Here is a 16,337-nt window from a genome sequence, read left to right as displayed (position 1 = left end):
AACCTCGGTTGGCTTTAATTCGCTGGAGAAGGAAATGGCTCCAGTACCTCTGCCTTAAGAGTCAGACACGGCTGAACAAATGTGGAGCCGCTGTGCTAAGGCTCGGGATACAAAAAGAGACAAAAGACAGTCCCTGCCATCAAGGAGGGTACAATCTAAGGGGGGGAGGGGGCAGCCCAGCAAGCCGTTGCATTCCCCCAGGATAAATGAATTCATCACCAGAAACCTCACAGTCTGGAGATTCAGCTTGTATTCTTTCATTAACAAGTCTTCCCCCCTAAGAATATAAACTCCTTGAGGGCAGGGACTGTCTTTGGCTTCTTTTTACACCCCTAGCATTTAGCAGAATGCCTGGTAATAATAGGGGCCTAATAAATATTTATAGACTATTGATTACAGAAGGTGCTGCACTGATTAGTTTTGCTAAAGATTTTTTTCTTTGTTATTCTTTGTTATAATGACTGTTTCTTTCAAGGGAGAGTGAGGAAGAATATATCAAAAAATTAGGGTGATATAAAGACAACAAGAAACATTGGGTTACGGAATCTGGGAGCCCCCTCAAACTCTCCTTGAATCTTCCCACTTGAACTGGTCTTTGCCTGAGGCCATAAGCCTTCGGTAATTTCGAGGCCCAAAACTAGCCCAGCTCGGCTTGGTCTGTTTACTTCCTCTTTGCCCCTGGCTGCTTCCCACCCCAGATCCCATCAAAATCCCATTCTCTGGGTTCCTGGAGTCTGACCTCTAGTAACCCAGTCCCTTCAAGATTCTCTTTAGACTCTTCCTCAAGACCCTCCCAAACCCCTCTTCCGGTCACCCCAGACTCCTTGATCACCCCTAGGTCCCTCCCACAATCTTTCTGTATATAAGTCTCATCTTGCCTCGGTGTAGGTGCTCAGTTTCACTCCAGTTCGGTTTAGATTCAATCCAGTCCGCTGGCGTTAGGGTCACAAATGCTCAGGCTCCCTAAGAGTCGGCCCATTATGGTGAACCTTTAATAAACTTTTTGTTTGGCTGAGAAGGCTTGAGTCGAATTCATTCGGCAGGACTCGGTGCGTTGATATTCTGGGGTCTCGAGCACCCCTAAAAACAAATGGTTCCCTAACCTCATCAGAAACTTAAAAAAAATTTACTGTTTTTCAGGCAGATCCTGGGATATTTTTCCCCTCACCAAATATATGGCAGTCAGGAGGGGAGCCCTAGATTCAAATGGGTGGGAAGGCAATTCTTATCTTCCAAATGCTCATAAGAAACCTTGGAGGGAAGCAGGATTACAATCCTCATTCTGTAAAGGAGAAAATGAGTCCTAGTGAGGGACGCTGACTCCAGATTACACAATGTGTACCAGGTGAACCAGAGAGGAAGGCCTACATCTTCAGACAGTCAGCCAAAAACTGCCGTAGAGAAGGAAGATTCCCTCAGTTGTGAGAAATGATTTAGGATTCGTAACTGCAACATCAAAAGCTCCTAACATCAGTTTAAAAAAAATCCAAGACAGAGCTTCCCACCAGTGCTGGGTGACCCTGGGCTGGGGCCCCTTTCTGAACAAGCATTGTTCTAAGCCCTCATTATTATTCCAAGCCCTCCCACTACTCAGTCACCCCTTTCTTCCTTGAAGGCCTTCAACTGGGAGAAGTTGGCAGAAAAGAGAGAAAAGCTCTCGGCACTTCTTCCTAGAGTGACTAATTCCTCCTCTGAAACCCAGGTCCTGATTTAGCTCAGAGTCAGGCAAGGCCAGTTTGGGCACAGGCTGCCCCAGGAAGGACTGGCCTCCTCCGCCATTTTACTATGTAGAAGAGCACACAGGCATCTTTATCACGCTGGAATGGAAAATGATCTGATGGTAGGAATCAGAAAATCTAGGTTAATAAACCCTCCCTGTGTCACGAATTTAGACAAGCGACTTACCCCTTTCTACACCTCAGTTTCCCTAGCTGAAAAATGACAGGGCTTAGTTTGGAAGATCTCTATGATCTTTTATCAATATGAGGATGTGACTGGGGAGCAAGGCTCGGTTCACTATCTGGAAACAGATCCGACCAAGCGGTAGCCCCTACAGCCATGGCCATATTGCTGTGTGCTCACTGCCCGTGAGAATCACAAAATTGGAGCGGGGAGTTCCCTTTTAATTCTGGCATTCTGTGATTCTGAGTCCCTCCCAGTGGCAGCCCCAAGAGCTCAGGCCTAACCTCCCTCTCCAAAAACCAGCTTGGTTCTAATGGGATATAGGGACGCTAGGGTAAAAAATATCTAGGCTGGAAGTTGAGATGTGGATTCAAGTCCTGGCTCCATCCCTCACTTGCTATGTGACCTTGGGCAAAATACTTTCCCCTTTTGGGCCTCAGTTTCCTCTTCTTAAAAATAAGATTGTTCGGTTAGATTATCATTAAGGTCCCTTCCAAATATGGGGACAAACTTTACTCCAGGGCTCCCTCCAGCCCTCACATTATATTATGCAAAGTACTTCCAGTGTTGACATTCTGATACGGGAGAGACAGCCCTTCTACCCCATCAAAAGCCTTTTCTACTCTAAATTCTCTCCCCAACACACCACATTAGACTCCTCAACAGGAAAAGCAGGATGACAACAGACCTCAAACAAAGGACCCATTCAATGCTCCAGTCCCTAGCAAAACCATCTTTTAAAGGGACCCTGTCAGTTTAGAAATAGCCCCTTGGAGCAGAAAGGGATAAGCTTTAGCAGAAAGCCCCAGCAGTTTAAATCTCCTCACTAAGGTGTGCCCTACAGATAGCAGCAGGGACTGTTCACTGCTTGTGACTGGGAGGCAAGGCTCTGTCCTTTATCTGCAGGCAGGCCTGACCAAGAGATAGGCCAGGGCCATTCTGCTACAGGCTCACTGCCCAAAAGAATCACAGAATTGTAGCTGTTAGTCCCTCAGAACATGAACTACAGACTGTCAGAGCTGGAAAGGACTTTAGAAATCATATAACCCAACTCCCTTATTTTACATTTGGAGAAACTGAGAAAAGATTTTCCCAAGGTCATAGTAGTTAAGTCAGATCTCCAACTCCAAATACAATGGGATTCTTCTCCTCCCCTCTCCTCTCTTTTCATCTCCCTTTCCTTCCCCCACCCCCTGCCCTCATTCCATGGATAGCCAAGGCCAGATTGTGTCCACAAGAGAAAAGACTTTCCTAAGGTCATGTACAATACAATGGGATTCTTCTCCTCTCTTCTTTTCTCTCCTCTCCTCTTTCTATCTCCTTTTCCTTCCCCCCACCCTGCCCTCACTTCATGTAAAGCCAAGGCCAGACTGTGTCCATGGTACTAAGACCAAGAATCTCACAGCTGCAGGGGGCCCAAGAGGTCACATTCCAACCCATACCTGAGTAGTAATCCCTGAGTAGATATCCCCAGCAAGCCATCACCCAGACTCTGCTTGAAAGAACTCTGGTGATAGGGAGCTCCCTACCCCTACCCCGCATGAATGCATGATATAGTAGTGACGGGAGACTTCAATTATGCAGACATGTGCTGGGGCTCTCTCTGCCAAAAGCAGAGATGACACATTCTTGGCTTGACTTTGGAATTTCATTCTTCAAAACATGGTGGAAACAATAAAAGAAACTGCTATTCTGGACCTGGTGTTAATGAACATGAGAAAACTGGTTGCTGGAGTAGAAACAGTTAGAACCTTGGAGATAAGGGATCGTTTTGTTCTAGAATTTTTGAAAGGGACGGCCTAGTCTGACAGGCACACTAAAATTGGAGAAAGCAAGCACCAAAGGGTTTATTAGGAAGACCAGTAAACCATGCAGAATTATGAAGGAAATCAGCTATAGTGAAATAGGTATCAAGATATAATATTTTTTAAAAACACGTTCATGGATCCCAGATGAAGAACCCCTGACCCAGTTCAACCTCCCCAATTTATAGGAAATTAAGGTGACCTGACTTGGCCACGGTTACACAGGTATAAAAGAGCAGTCGGTATCTGGACCTATGTCATCTAATTCCAAATCCATCAGGCCAGGAGAGAAGACAAGAATGAAATTCTGAAGACACAAAGAGAAACAATTCTGACAAAGAATACAAGGGAGAGTTCCGTTGTGTGGATAACAGATGACTTGTCCACCAATTTAGATACGATAGAAAAAGAGAGCGTGTAACTGAGGTTGACCATGAAAAAGCAGCGTGGTCCTTGTAAGAATCACAGTCAGGAACACTGAAGCTCAGCTCAGAATGTGCAGAGGTTGGTGAGGAATGTTAAAGGCAGCAAAAGGCCTTTTATTCCATGCTGGGGGAAAGGAGGAGGCTCGAAGCGGGGACCAGATCACTGTCTGGGGTGAACAGAACCATGAAGATGAGGAAGCTCAACTCTTCTTTCATTCTGTGTCTCTGCCAAAGAGAATGAATGGTCACAAAAATGGCTAATGGGGAGCTGAACCCCCAAGTAAGTGGGACAGTATTGAGAGAGCCCCTAAGCTGTCCTCAAGTAACCAAGCCCGGATGAAGGCCATCCCAAGAATTTGAAAGAAGCACAGCTGAGTATAATCCTGAATGAAAAGTAAATGGACATTTAATGGCCTGAAAAACCTTCAGGTATTTGTGACAAAAAAGACCAGAACTCAACAGAAAACGTGACATATAAGATTTAGGAGAAACATAAGGTAAACAACAAAAACCAACCATAAGGGACTCAATAAGGCCAAAAGGTTTACCTCTTTCTTTTTCTCTTTGGAGGGAAGAAGGCAGGGCAATTGGGGTTAAGTGACTTGCCCAAGGTCACACAGCTAGTAAGCGTCAAGTGTCTGAGGCCATATTTGAATTCAGATCCTCCTAACTCCAAGGCCTGAGCTCTATTCACTGTTTACTTCTTACATGTGAAAATGTTATCAGTGCTCTTAAGACTATCTTAAGTAACAGTCTTAAGACTATCATCATTACTTGGGTAGTTTGAAAGAAAGGCTTGGGCTGAACTGAGTAAGATGGGTTGATTCTAAAAAATAAAATTGGGTAGGGAGAGGTAAAAAGGAGCAATTATAAAAATGAAGCACGAAAGGAAGAACGGATATAGAAGAAGCAAGTGGAGGTGGAGAGCTTACTCTCAACAGAATTAGGTTAAAGAGAGGACGACATAATGTCTAAAAGGGCATAAATTTTCTAAATTTATTAAGAAATAACAGGGCAGTGCAAGGGAACAGGATAAGGGAGGGACTTTTAGAAGGGTGGGTATATTAAGGAATAGGAGGGTAAGGAAAGAGGATAAGGGAGGGACTCTTAAAAAAGGGTGTGGATTAGGGAGACAATGGTTAGAAATAAATCAGACCAACCATTTTTTTTTCCAACCATTTTGGAGAGCAATTTGCAAATATGGCCAAAGAGTTATTAAACTGCCTGTACCCTTTGACCCAGTAACACCATATTAGATCTGTTTCCTAAGATGATTAGGGGAAAAGGACAAAAAAACCCTACATGTTCTAAAATATTTACAGTAACTCTCTTTGTGGTGGCAAAGAACTAGAAATTGTGGAGATGCCTGTCAACTGGGGAATGGCTGAACAAGTTGTGGTGTATGACTAGTGATGGCATACTCTTGTGCTATAAGAATTGACAAACTGGTTGATTTTAGAAAAACATGGAAAGACTTGCATGAAATAAAGAAGGGCAAAATGAGCAGAACCAAGAATGCAATATTGTTTTAAGAACAACTTTGAGTAACTAAGTTAATACCCAAGTTAACTACAAAGGACTTATGAAGGAAGATGCTATCTGCCTCCTATTTGTGTCCAATGGTGGCTATCTCTAGGGCAGGGGAGGACAGAGGGAAAAACTATAAAAAGTACACACAAGAGAATGAACGAAAATTTAGAAGGAAGCATATAAAAAGCAGAGTATCTTTGAAAACAATGAGTAGCATTTTGCTATAGTTTTTCAAAAAAGGAAACTGCGAAATGTAAATTCATGGTTTTATAGTGAATCTTCTTTTTAGGTTGTGCTGTGTGTACATGGAAATGTTCTTTTTTTTCCTTTTAAGTTCAAAATGACTAAAAATTTAAAAAAAAAATAAGAAGCAACAGCAACGGAGGTGATTCCTGAGCCACTGTCAGTGATCTCGCAAAGGTCATGGACGGAGAAGAGTAGCAGAGGGCTAGAGAAGGACAAATGTCTGAATTAAAAAAAAAACCACCAAAAACACAGAGAGTAAAGTCTGTAACTTAACAGGCCAGAGAACTGGACTTCAATTCCTGGCGAAATCTAGAATGTATCAGGAAAGAGATGTTTCCTGTAATCTAGCAAGGAAAGCGAATGGGTCGTCCCAAGCTAACCTCATTCCTAGACCTGCCAAAGGAGAGATCGAGAGAGTGTGATTCAAGTAGTTGATCTAGACTTCAACAAAGCTTTTGAAATTTTCTGATGACATCTTTGTGGACAAGATGGAGAGATATGGGCTAATAAGTAAGAGTAAGGTTTGGTGAATTCAGGACTCCCTGAATGGCTGCACCTGCAGAAATGATTAACAGCTTGATGCCAACTTGGAGATGTCTATATCTGAGCATCCTTATGAAGCCCTCCTTGGTCCTGTAGCCTTCAGAATTTTATCAAGGATTTGGATGAAGGCAAAGATGCTTATCAAATCCGGAGATGACAAAACCAGGAGGTATCACCAACAGGCTGTATGAGGGAGTTAGCCTGTGAAAGGAGCTCTATAGGTTAAAATGGTGTGATAATGAAATCAAATTTTATACAGATACATGTCAAGGTCAAAATACCAACTTCTCAAATGCAGAACTGGCCAGACAATAGTCCCTATGAAAAAAAGATCTCATTTTAGTGGACCACAAGCTCATGAAATCTACAATTATCATGTGGGAGCACAAAGAGAGGCGTAGGTGTCCAGAACATGAAAAGTAATAGTCCCACTATATTCTCCCTAGGTCAGACTGCACGTAGAGTTCAATTCTGTATGTTATAGTTTGAGAATGACTTGGATAAGCTAGGGTGGATCCAGAGGAGGGTGATCAGTGAGGAAACTCAAGACCATGCCGTGCAACTGTTAGTTGGCTGAGATGTCTGTTTGGTGAATGAATAAGTGAAAAGTCCCATAACCCACCATCTAATCTAGCTGGCCGTAGGCCATGTTCCACATTATATCTAGTCTTCCACCAGGACAGCAGGGCCTCTTCTCCCCCACCCCAACAACTTTATATCTTTCTGTAGTAACATGAGAAACCAATACTTGCTTCATTTTTTGCTATTCTTAGCATTCCTCAATCAGCCCTACTCATCAAATCAGGACTACCATTGCTTCTGGAAAGGGCCAAGGATGTACTGCCCTATGGCTCCAATTAACAGCCCTGTGGCTGCCCAGGGCAAAACTCCCATCTTCTGTCCCCGCTGGGAGTTCCTAATTGAGTGTAAACCTCTTGAATACAAGGCCTAGATCATGTTTATCTTTGTATGTCTGGTATATAATAGGCCCTTAATAAATGTCTGCCCTCTCCTTTCTCTCACTGCTTCTCTGTCTCTTCTCCATCTCTCTTTCCTTCTCTATCTCTATCTCCTTTCCATTTCTGTCACTCCACTTCCTCTCCATCTCTCTTTCTCTCTCTCTCCTCCCTCTCCCTCCTTCCTTCTGTCTACTCTCCCCCCCATTCTTTCTGTTTTTTTCTCCATCTCTAATTCCTTTTGTCTTCTCTCCATGTCTTTCCCTCTTTCACACCTTCTGTCCCCTTCTCCATTCTTCTTCCTTTCATAGTTTCCTTACTCATAGCTGAATTCAGGAGGATGGACTGGATTCAATTAAACACACATTTATCAAGCAAGTGGAGAATTACAAAGACATAAATGAAATAGTTCCCGCCCTCAAGGAGTTTCCATTCTATTGCAGAGACAACAAATTCACTAAGACAATGCCTTCACTCAGAAGATTTGCTCGGACCAGGGAGGATTTCAACATACAGCATCTTAAAAGCATCAACATCTTAAAAATAGCAATTAATTACTCTACCTTGTGTCCCATCCCCCCTCCCCCAAGGGATTATTGTGAAAGTCAAATGAGACAGCAGATGGAAATACACTTTGCAAATGATTAACTGTTATGTTCACATAGGAGAATACGAAAAATATCATTATTATCAGGTCCATGAAGCCCACACCAATCAGAGACTAAGGAAAGGGACAGATGGAAGCTCCAACAGGGGTCTGGGGAGCAGCCAGGCCCGGACTGATGCACATCAGAATGAGAGAACATCCATCCTTGTCGGTTCTCCCATCTACCTCCCAGGACTGGGAAGGGGGTCTAAGACCTTTTCAGGAAACTTCCCACTTCCCACACAGAGTCCCAAATGACAGGGTGGGGACAATAGTTTCCAGACAGCTTACAGAGAGGAAAAACTGAGGGCTATAAAATAAAAATGACTTGCCCAAGGTCACAGAACATAAGTCAGACCGTATCAGAGATCCGGTTCTCCAGATTCTCAGGCTAGGGAGCCTTTAGCTAACCCATTTGCCTTTCTCTTTGTTTAGAAAATTGACCTTTAAAAAACACTCACTCTCTCTCTGGGCAGAAATAGTAGGAACCGTGAGGAAAAAAACAGGAGATGACTCGTTCTAAGCAGGCTCCCCGGGGGCAGAGAAATAGGCTTAGACTTCTGGAATGTCTCCAGGAAGTAGAGAAGGGCTGGGCAGCCCACCCTCCTGCCAAGCAGGAGTGGGCACTTTTTTACGAATTCATTCATTGGAGTCTGGAATCTCAGAGTTAGAAGGATCACAGATTATGAGCTGGAAGGAATCTTATGAGATGCATCTAGTTGTGTCTTCTCAATTTATAGATAAGGGAAAGGGAGTCCCGGAAAAGGAGAAATTACATACCCAGGGTCACCCATGCCCCGCCCCCGGATGCTGAAGAAGGCATTCTGGGTTAGTGACAAAAGCCTGTATGTGGAGTCAAAGAACCTGGTTTTGCTATTTATTGCCAGTATAACCTTAGATATCCTGGAAGAGGCCTGTATTTTCTCACCACCACACCTTAGTCGAGGTTGGTAGGTGGTACAATGCATAAAGTGTTGGACCTGGAGTCAGGAAGACTTAAGTTCAAATCTGGCTTCAGATGCTTCCTAAGCACCCTGGACAAGTCACCTAAGCTTGATTGCCTCAAAAAAATAAACTAAAATAAATTCTAAGCCCTTATTTAAAGCCCAGCTGAAAAGAGAAACCTTCCCTGACCCTCCCTGGTCTGTAATGGGCTTCCTCTCTGGACTTCATTTTAATGATGTACCTCCCGCTTAATAGACTGTAAACTCCATGAAGACAGGTATCCTGCCTTACCTAAACTCTGATCTCCTCCAGATCAATACAAATTTGTTGAATTGAAGTGAAGGTCTCTTCTAGCTGTAAAGCTATGACCTAGCTGTAAACCTAGTCTAATGCCTTCATTTAACATATGGAGAAACTGAGGCCTAAAAATAGAAGATAGGGAAATATTTTTTGATAAAAGACTTCTCTGTAGGGTAAGCCCTCCTTCAAATAGCATTCAATTTACCAAGTTTGCTGACATACCATTCCAGGGTCAATGGACCTCACCCTCCCCAGTGTTGAACTCACCTGATTCACAGACAATGGAGCCAGGCTTCAGTTCCAGCATCATCGTGATGATGGAGATGTCTGTGGAGTAGAGGATCTGGGTCCGGTGCGGGAGGTTCAGGGTCCAGAGCTCAGGGGTGGGGTGGAGGACATACACCCAGCCCCCCTTGCTGCAGGTCACCCGGGAGCCAAAGGGTTGGCCGATGAGATGAGCCGAGTGGCGGATTACACCATACTTGGTCTGGGTCTGAGCCCCACGCTGGACTTGTACGGGGAACATGGAGCCATGGCCCAAGAAAATGATGGCGGTATCTCCTTCTTTGATGAGCTCTTCGTACTCAACGAAACTCATGGTGGAGGCCTCTCCCCAAGCCCTTCTGGAAAGAAAGATCAAAGTCATATAAATAGAGAAGTTTGTGCCTGGCAGGACCAGAACCATGAGTTCCAGTTCAGAGAAAAGACAGCTCCTGGCTTTCAGCGGAGGGCTCTATCGTAAATACCATAAAGGCTACCAAAACCTCCACTTACTAGCTCAACTGTTACTTCATCCAACAATAATAATAATAAACCTTCCATTAATAGAACCCTTAAGTTTTTAAAAAATGTCTTCTTCCCATGAACCCTGAGAGGTGGGTCATACGAGTATTATCATTCCATCTTGCTGATGTGGAGACTGAGACTTTCACAGCTCCTAAGTGTCAAGTCTTCCCTGATTCTGCAGGCCCCTCACCCCACCCCCCCAGGCAGATGAGGTCCTTCCCTTTTGGATCCCAAAGAACGCTTGGGTCCGCATCTTTCCAATGCACTTAACATGTATCGTTCTGTATTATAATAGTCTATGTTGATATTCACTAGCTGGTGAACTACAAGAGCGCAGAGCCTGGGTCCTATTCCTTTATACCCAAACCCAGTGATTCCAAGTACAAGACCAAGGAAACAATGTAGACAAGGTTAAGTAACTAGGATGGGGAGGTAGGGGCTTAACAAATATTGACCTGAGACATCATGGTGAACTAGAGTAGTCAAGGCAGACTTGATGAGGGAGGGGTACCACAGCTGAGCCTTGAAGGACAGGGTTGATTTAGAGGTGGAAGGGGAGCAAAGGATCCAGTCTGCAACTATGGACTGAAGCTCAGGAGAGAGGTGAGGGCTGGATATGTAGATTTAAGAGTCGTGTTCATAGGGATGATACATCCCCATCCCCCTCAATTCCAGTATCTCCAATTTATCCTTTATATAGCTGATTTACACATACTTATTTGTATGTTTTATCTTCTCACTAGACTCTGAGCTCCTCAAGGGACTGTCTTTTCCTTCTCTTTGTATCCCCAATGCTTAGCACAGAACCTGGCACATAGTAGGAACTTAACAGGTGTTTAACAACTGACTATACAATGCAGACTTTCAATTCAAACATTTATTGAACAACTAGAATGTACAAGGCACTGTGCTAGGTGCTGGGGCCTCAAAAACAGACAGAACTAAAATATTTTCTGCCTTCGAAGAGCTTAGATTCTACTGGTGGCCTGGAAGGGAATATAGCATGAATACAGACTAGTAAATACAAAGTAATTCCAGGAGACCTAACCAGTGCTGAGGACTGGTGAGGCAGAAGGGGGTCATCAGAAAAGGATTGAAGGAAGCTAGGAACTCCAGGAGTCCAAGCTGTGTTCCAGGGATTCTGGACAGCCTGTACAAAGGGAGATGGCATGCTGAGGTCAGGGAATAGCTAACAGATGAATGTGTTTGGAAATAATATGAAATAAGTGTGGAAAGATAAGCTCAAGTCATATGTGGAGGGCCTTTTAAGGCCTTGTCAGGCTGAGATGTTTGTATTTTACTCTAGGCCAACTGTTGAAATTTTTCTATAGTATGAAAAAAATGATTATTTAATAACCAGTTACTGGGGAGATCCAATTTATTTCCTTTTTAAGGAAATCTGTCCTGGCCAAAAAATTTACCCCACCAGACCATCTTATCTAAGTGGAGTTGCTGCCCCATCCGACTGGAGAATCTTACAAAGAACTTAATCTAAGGTAAATTGAGGCTCATTGTGTTCTACTAAGGCTTGGGTTTGAGTAGATCCTTTGTCTAGATTGCCCAAGGTTGGGGGTGGTCTGCAAGTAAATGATACAATCAAAGTCACATCCCCCAGCCTCTGATTAGAACAGGTCTATCTCTCATTATAATACTGATTCACTTATTACTTGTTAACCAATCAGAATTGATTGCTACCTTCAGGAACACTCCTTCAAGGCCGTATAAGCCCTGAGTGGGTTGTGTGAGGGGTCTTTGGCATTCAGGAGTGCCACTGACCCCCTTTATTAATTATCTGCTAGCATGATTAATAAGATTAATTTATCTTGATCTAATTATCTAATTAATCTTCAACTTTTTATATACATCACAAGTAATAGTATCTGACAGTTATATAGCTATCCAAAATTTATAGATTGCTTGACAACACACTATCTCATCTGAGCTGAAACAAACGGGGCGGGGGAACGGCTGTGGTGAGACTTACCTATTAGGAAAATTAATGTGTCAGTTATGTGGAGGATGGATTAGAGAGGGGATAACCTGGAGGCAGGAAGACCAGGTAAAAAGCCAATAGTTCAAGCAAGAGGTGATGAGGACCTGAGCCAGAGTAGTGGTTACATGAGTGGAGGGGAGGGGACCAGTCTAAGAGATATGAAAGCAGAATTTGTAAAACTTGGCAACTGAATGGACATGGGGTGGGAGTGGGGTCAGATTGCAGGGCAGGAAAAATTCAAGGTTGACTCCAAGATTGCAAATACGGGTAGAAGAATGGAGGTGCCCTGGGCAGAAAATACATCAGTTTGGAGATGGGATGGGTTTGGGGGGAAAATAGGAATCTTGGACAAGCTGAGTTTCAAATGTGGCTGGGACAGCCAGTAGAATTTATTGGGCTGGTTTCTGGGGATTAAGGACTGAAGCTCAGGACAGAGATTAGAGATGAATATATAGATTGAAGAGACTTCATTCTCAAGGGATGGGGGAGGGGCAGGAGAGAGGGAGAGAATTTTTAACTTAAAACTGAATGCTAAAATTTTTTACATGTAATTAGAAAACATTTAATGAAATAAATTTTTAAAATATACATGTTTTTAAAAGATGTTGTATAGACATAATTGAATTCATGCAAGTTGATAAGAACCCCAAGAAAGAGGGTAGAGAAGAAAAGCAGGCTCAGAACCAAGCCTGGAGGGGTATCCATGTAATCCAAATGTGTATAGACCACTGAACCTGGAGTCAGGAAGACTTGAGTTCAAATCTAGCCTGGACCATGAACAGGAACAGGGCCAGGTGAACCAGAAAGGGCCCAGAATGTGGATGAGCAGGGAAAGGGCCCCAGAGAACCAGAGATGGCAGACAAGGGGAGGAACAGGCAGGAGAGGCTGGGGTCTCTATACACTGGAGATTGAAGGGATTGGCATAACGGGAGCACAGTAGGAATGGGGCATTATGGGCAGGGTAACACACATAGTATGCACGTGTATGTGTATCTTTGTATATATTATATATAATTTTACACACATATATATTTAAAGCCTCTTTGTACACCAACATATTAGCATTACGGGTAGGGGACAGATATATATGGACATTCACTGAACATCTATGTGCCAAATACCAGAGACTCAAAGACAAAACGGACACGGGAGCTTACAGCTCCAGCAGCTAGTGAGGGGAAACCAGAAAGGCCTCATTTAAGAGCTGAACTTGAAAGGAAATAAGGGATTCTAAGGGGCAGAACTGAGGAAGGTGGTGATATGTGTGTGTAAATAGATGAAGGCCCCTTATGCATCAATATATTTATACACACACATGCATTCTCTAACTACATACATATACATATATATATTAAGTGTATTTATATTTAAAGGCACCAATCGATTTTTAGCATCTTGGCCAGGGGTATCTATACGCGCACACACACACATGCACACTCTCCATATACATAATGTATATGTATTTATATTTAAAGGGCCTCTATGCACCAACATATTTTCAGCCGCACTTTTTGTGGCAGGAAAGAACTGGAAACCAAGTGGATGCCCATCTGGGGGATGGGCACACGAAATGGGATACATGAACTGACCAACTTGGGATATATGCTGAGGACAGAAGGGCATGGAGAGATCTTGGCTGTCCGAGCCTCACTTTCCCCGTCTGTCAAATGCAGGCCTCTGGTCCGGAGAACGATCAAAGTTCCCCCGGCTCATGGGCAGGCTCTGAAGAGTGGAGTCGGGCCACACGCGGAGTTGGGGTGGTGAGGGTGGGGCGGTTGGGGTCCCTGGGTCCTGCTCCTCCGGCACAGCCCCGCCCGCCTCGGAGCCTCACCTGGGGCTGGTCGGGGCTCCGGCCCTGCCCTGTCCCGCGGGGCTCCGCACGTGGTCCCGGACGGCAGCAGCAGCGGCAGCGGCGGCGGCGGCTCCGGGAACGCTCGGCTTCCTGGCCCGGCGCTCAGTACTGACGCCGCAGAGTCCGCGGCCCGGGCTCCTCCCCCGGCCCCGCCTCCAGCCCCCGGGCTGGGCTCCCGGACCGCGGCCGAGGCAGGCTGGGCGTCGGGCTGACCGAGCCCTCCCCCGTCCTAGCGTGGGAGCGCTTTTAGTGCGATGCTACTGGTGTGATGGTGATGGGTGTGTGCACGCCGTCCTGCACGCCCCGGGAACTGGGTGCGAACACTCATAGGGCTGACCCTAGTGCAAGCCCCTTATTTTACAGGTGGGGAGACTGAGGCACCGAGCGGTCAGGTGGTTGCCCGAGGTCATGTAGGTTGTAAGATGCCTCTTACATCAAGTGCCCTTCAACTCTAGACTCGGAGCCCCTTCCACTTTGCCGTCAATAATTGATCACCCTCTCACTTGTCAATGCCTCTCCAATGTCCACCGCCAGGGAACTGAACTGAAAACCCCCCTTCTGCGGGCAAGACTTGTGCCAATGCCTTTGATGCCTCTTTCCAACTGGTCTTTGCCCTTTCTTACCATCCCCTGCTTGGCCTCCCTAGGGAGCCACAGGCTGCGGATGGGGCCGTAAAATGCTAAGCTATCCCCTCCAGCCCCACCCACGCACTCTGACCCCTCTGATATCATTCCCCTCCCCCACTCCCATCCCCAACCTGTTCCTCCTTCTGACTTCCCTCTTTCTGGTTTCCTCGCACCCAAACCCTGAAGCCTCCCTATCACGCCCTCCCATCTCTCTCCTTTCTCACTGCAGTAGGTTACTGTAGCAACTCTGTGGATTCTCTCTTCACAGTAACTCAATCCGTTCCTGTGGGTCTATTCCAGTACCCGCAACAGTAATGACCTCCCACCTGGACTCTTGAAATCCCCTTCTTACGGTAGGTTTTCCCACCTCCACTATTGAAGTAATTTGAGGGCTTCATTGAGAGGAAAATGAGTGACCCCTCCCCCCCATCAGTAGGGTGAACAGAGGAGCGTAGAGGATATTGTGCTATCAAGAGAGGCGACTTTCAGTTTTATTTGAGCTTGATGTGCCTGACCAGGAACAGCTTGTTAAATGTCTGTTGATTGACCAACTAGTGGAGAAGGGCAGGGCACAATTCTCCCAATTTTAACCTCTGCACTCACTTATCACCTCTTTGCTGAACCTGTAAAACCACAGGAACCTGAACGGCTGTAAAATAGCCTTCTAAGGGGTTCTTCTACCACTTGTCTCTTCCGTCTCAAATCCATATTCCCTACAAGTTGCCAGGAGACTATGACACTTCTCTGCTCACAAACTTTCAGTGGCTCCCTACTGCTTCTAGAATGAAATATAAACCCATCAATGGAGTATTTAAAGCCCTCCATAAACTAGATCCAACCCACCTTTCCAATCTTATTTCACATTATTTCTCTGTGTAAGGTTGTACCCTCATGAAAAAAAATCTCTTCCCAACAAACTCCTTCCACCACCACCCCACCCCTCTTCCCAGTAAACTTCTGGAGGGGCATAGGCCCTGTGCCTTCAATCACCTCCTTCCTCAATTCTGCCCCTTAGAATCTGTCAATTCCTTTCAAACTCAGATATCCCCCATCAGCTGCTGAGGCTGTAAGCTCCTTGAGGACATACCAGTATCCTCAAAGCTCTAGTATTTGGCATGTAGTAGGGGTTCAGAATGCTTGTTGATTGATTATATCCCCAGCAGTTAACAAAATGCCCTGCACATTAGCATGTGCATTCATATAAGAAAGTCTCAGTGTGGAAACTCCCAGGACCCCAGCAAAACTTCCTGGAGGCACTAAGAGGTTAAGGGACTCATCCTGGGTCACTTAGGCATGACTGGAGTCTTTACTACAGGCTTGGCCTTCTACCTTCTATAACATGCAGATATTCATCCTTCGAATAATAGTCACTTAATGAATGGTCACTAATTGAATTGGAAAAGGTATGCATACATTGGACATTGGGAGGAAAAATATGAAGGGTTGGGGCAGGGGAGGAAGAGGGGGGAATAGAAAAGAGAAGTAGAAAAACCGGCCCTGACTCACTGACCAGTTCTGCTTTTCTGGGGCTAAAGGAAGGTGTTTGTCAGCATATGTGAGCCTGTCTGTGACTGGGATCCCCCATTGTCTTGAGTTGTTCCAGAGCTGTCCCATGTGGATGAGTCCTGTATCCTCATATAGACTGAGCACTCCAAGGGCAGATAGGGTCTGCTCCTCTGGGCCATGAAAAAAAACACAGGGAGAACTAACTTGACCAAGGTTGGACCTTTGGCCTCCTTTACCTTTCCCTCATTACCTCAAGGACTTAGAATCATTCAATT

At 45.0% G+C, this 16,337-nt stretch overlaps 1 protein-coding gene across 1 annotated transcript in view; it reads right to left on the bottom strand.

The window, feature by feature from the left end:
• Positions 1-14,031, bottom strand: part of TRMT61A (tRNA methyltransferase 61A) — a 44,257-nt gene extending 30,226 nt beyond the window's left edge. Inside the window, exons 1-2 of the mRNA XM_036748079.1 lie at positions 13,910-14,031; positions 9,566-9,921 (exon numbers count right to left, since the gene is read on the bottom strand). Of these exons, the coding sequence (XP_036603974.1) occupies positions 9,566-9,896 (331 nt within the window). The 5' untranslated portion in view covers positions 9,897-9,921; positions 13,910-14,031. The remainder of the gene's footprint in view (positions 1-9,565; positions 9,922-13,909) is intronic.
• Positions 14,032-16,337: the final 2,306 nt, after the last annotated feature.

This window comes from Trichosurus vulpecula, chromosome 3 (genome assembly GCF_011100635.1).
Source record: "Trichosurus vulpecula isolate mTriVul1 chromosome 3, mTriVul1.pri, whole genome shotgun sequence".
Classification (NCBI taxonomy): domain Eukaryota; kingdom Metazoa; phylum Chordata; class Mammalia; order Diprotodontia; family Phalangeridae; genus Trichosurus; species Trichosurus vulpecula.
Note: the sequence above shows the minus strand (reverse complement) of the source record. Positions and strands in the feature narration are given on the sequence as shown.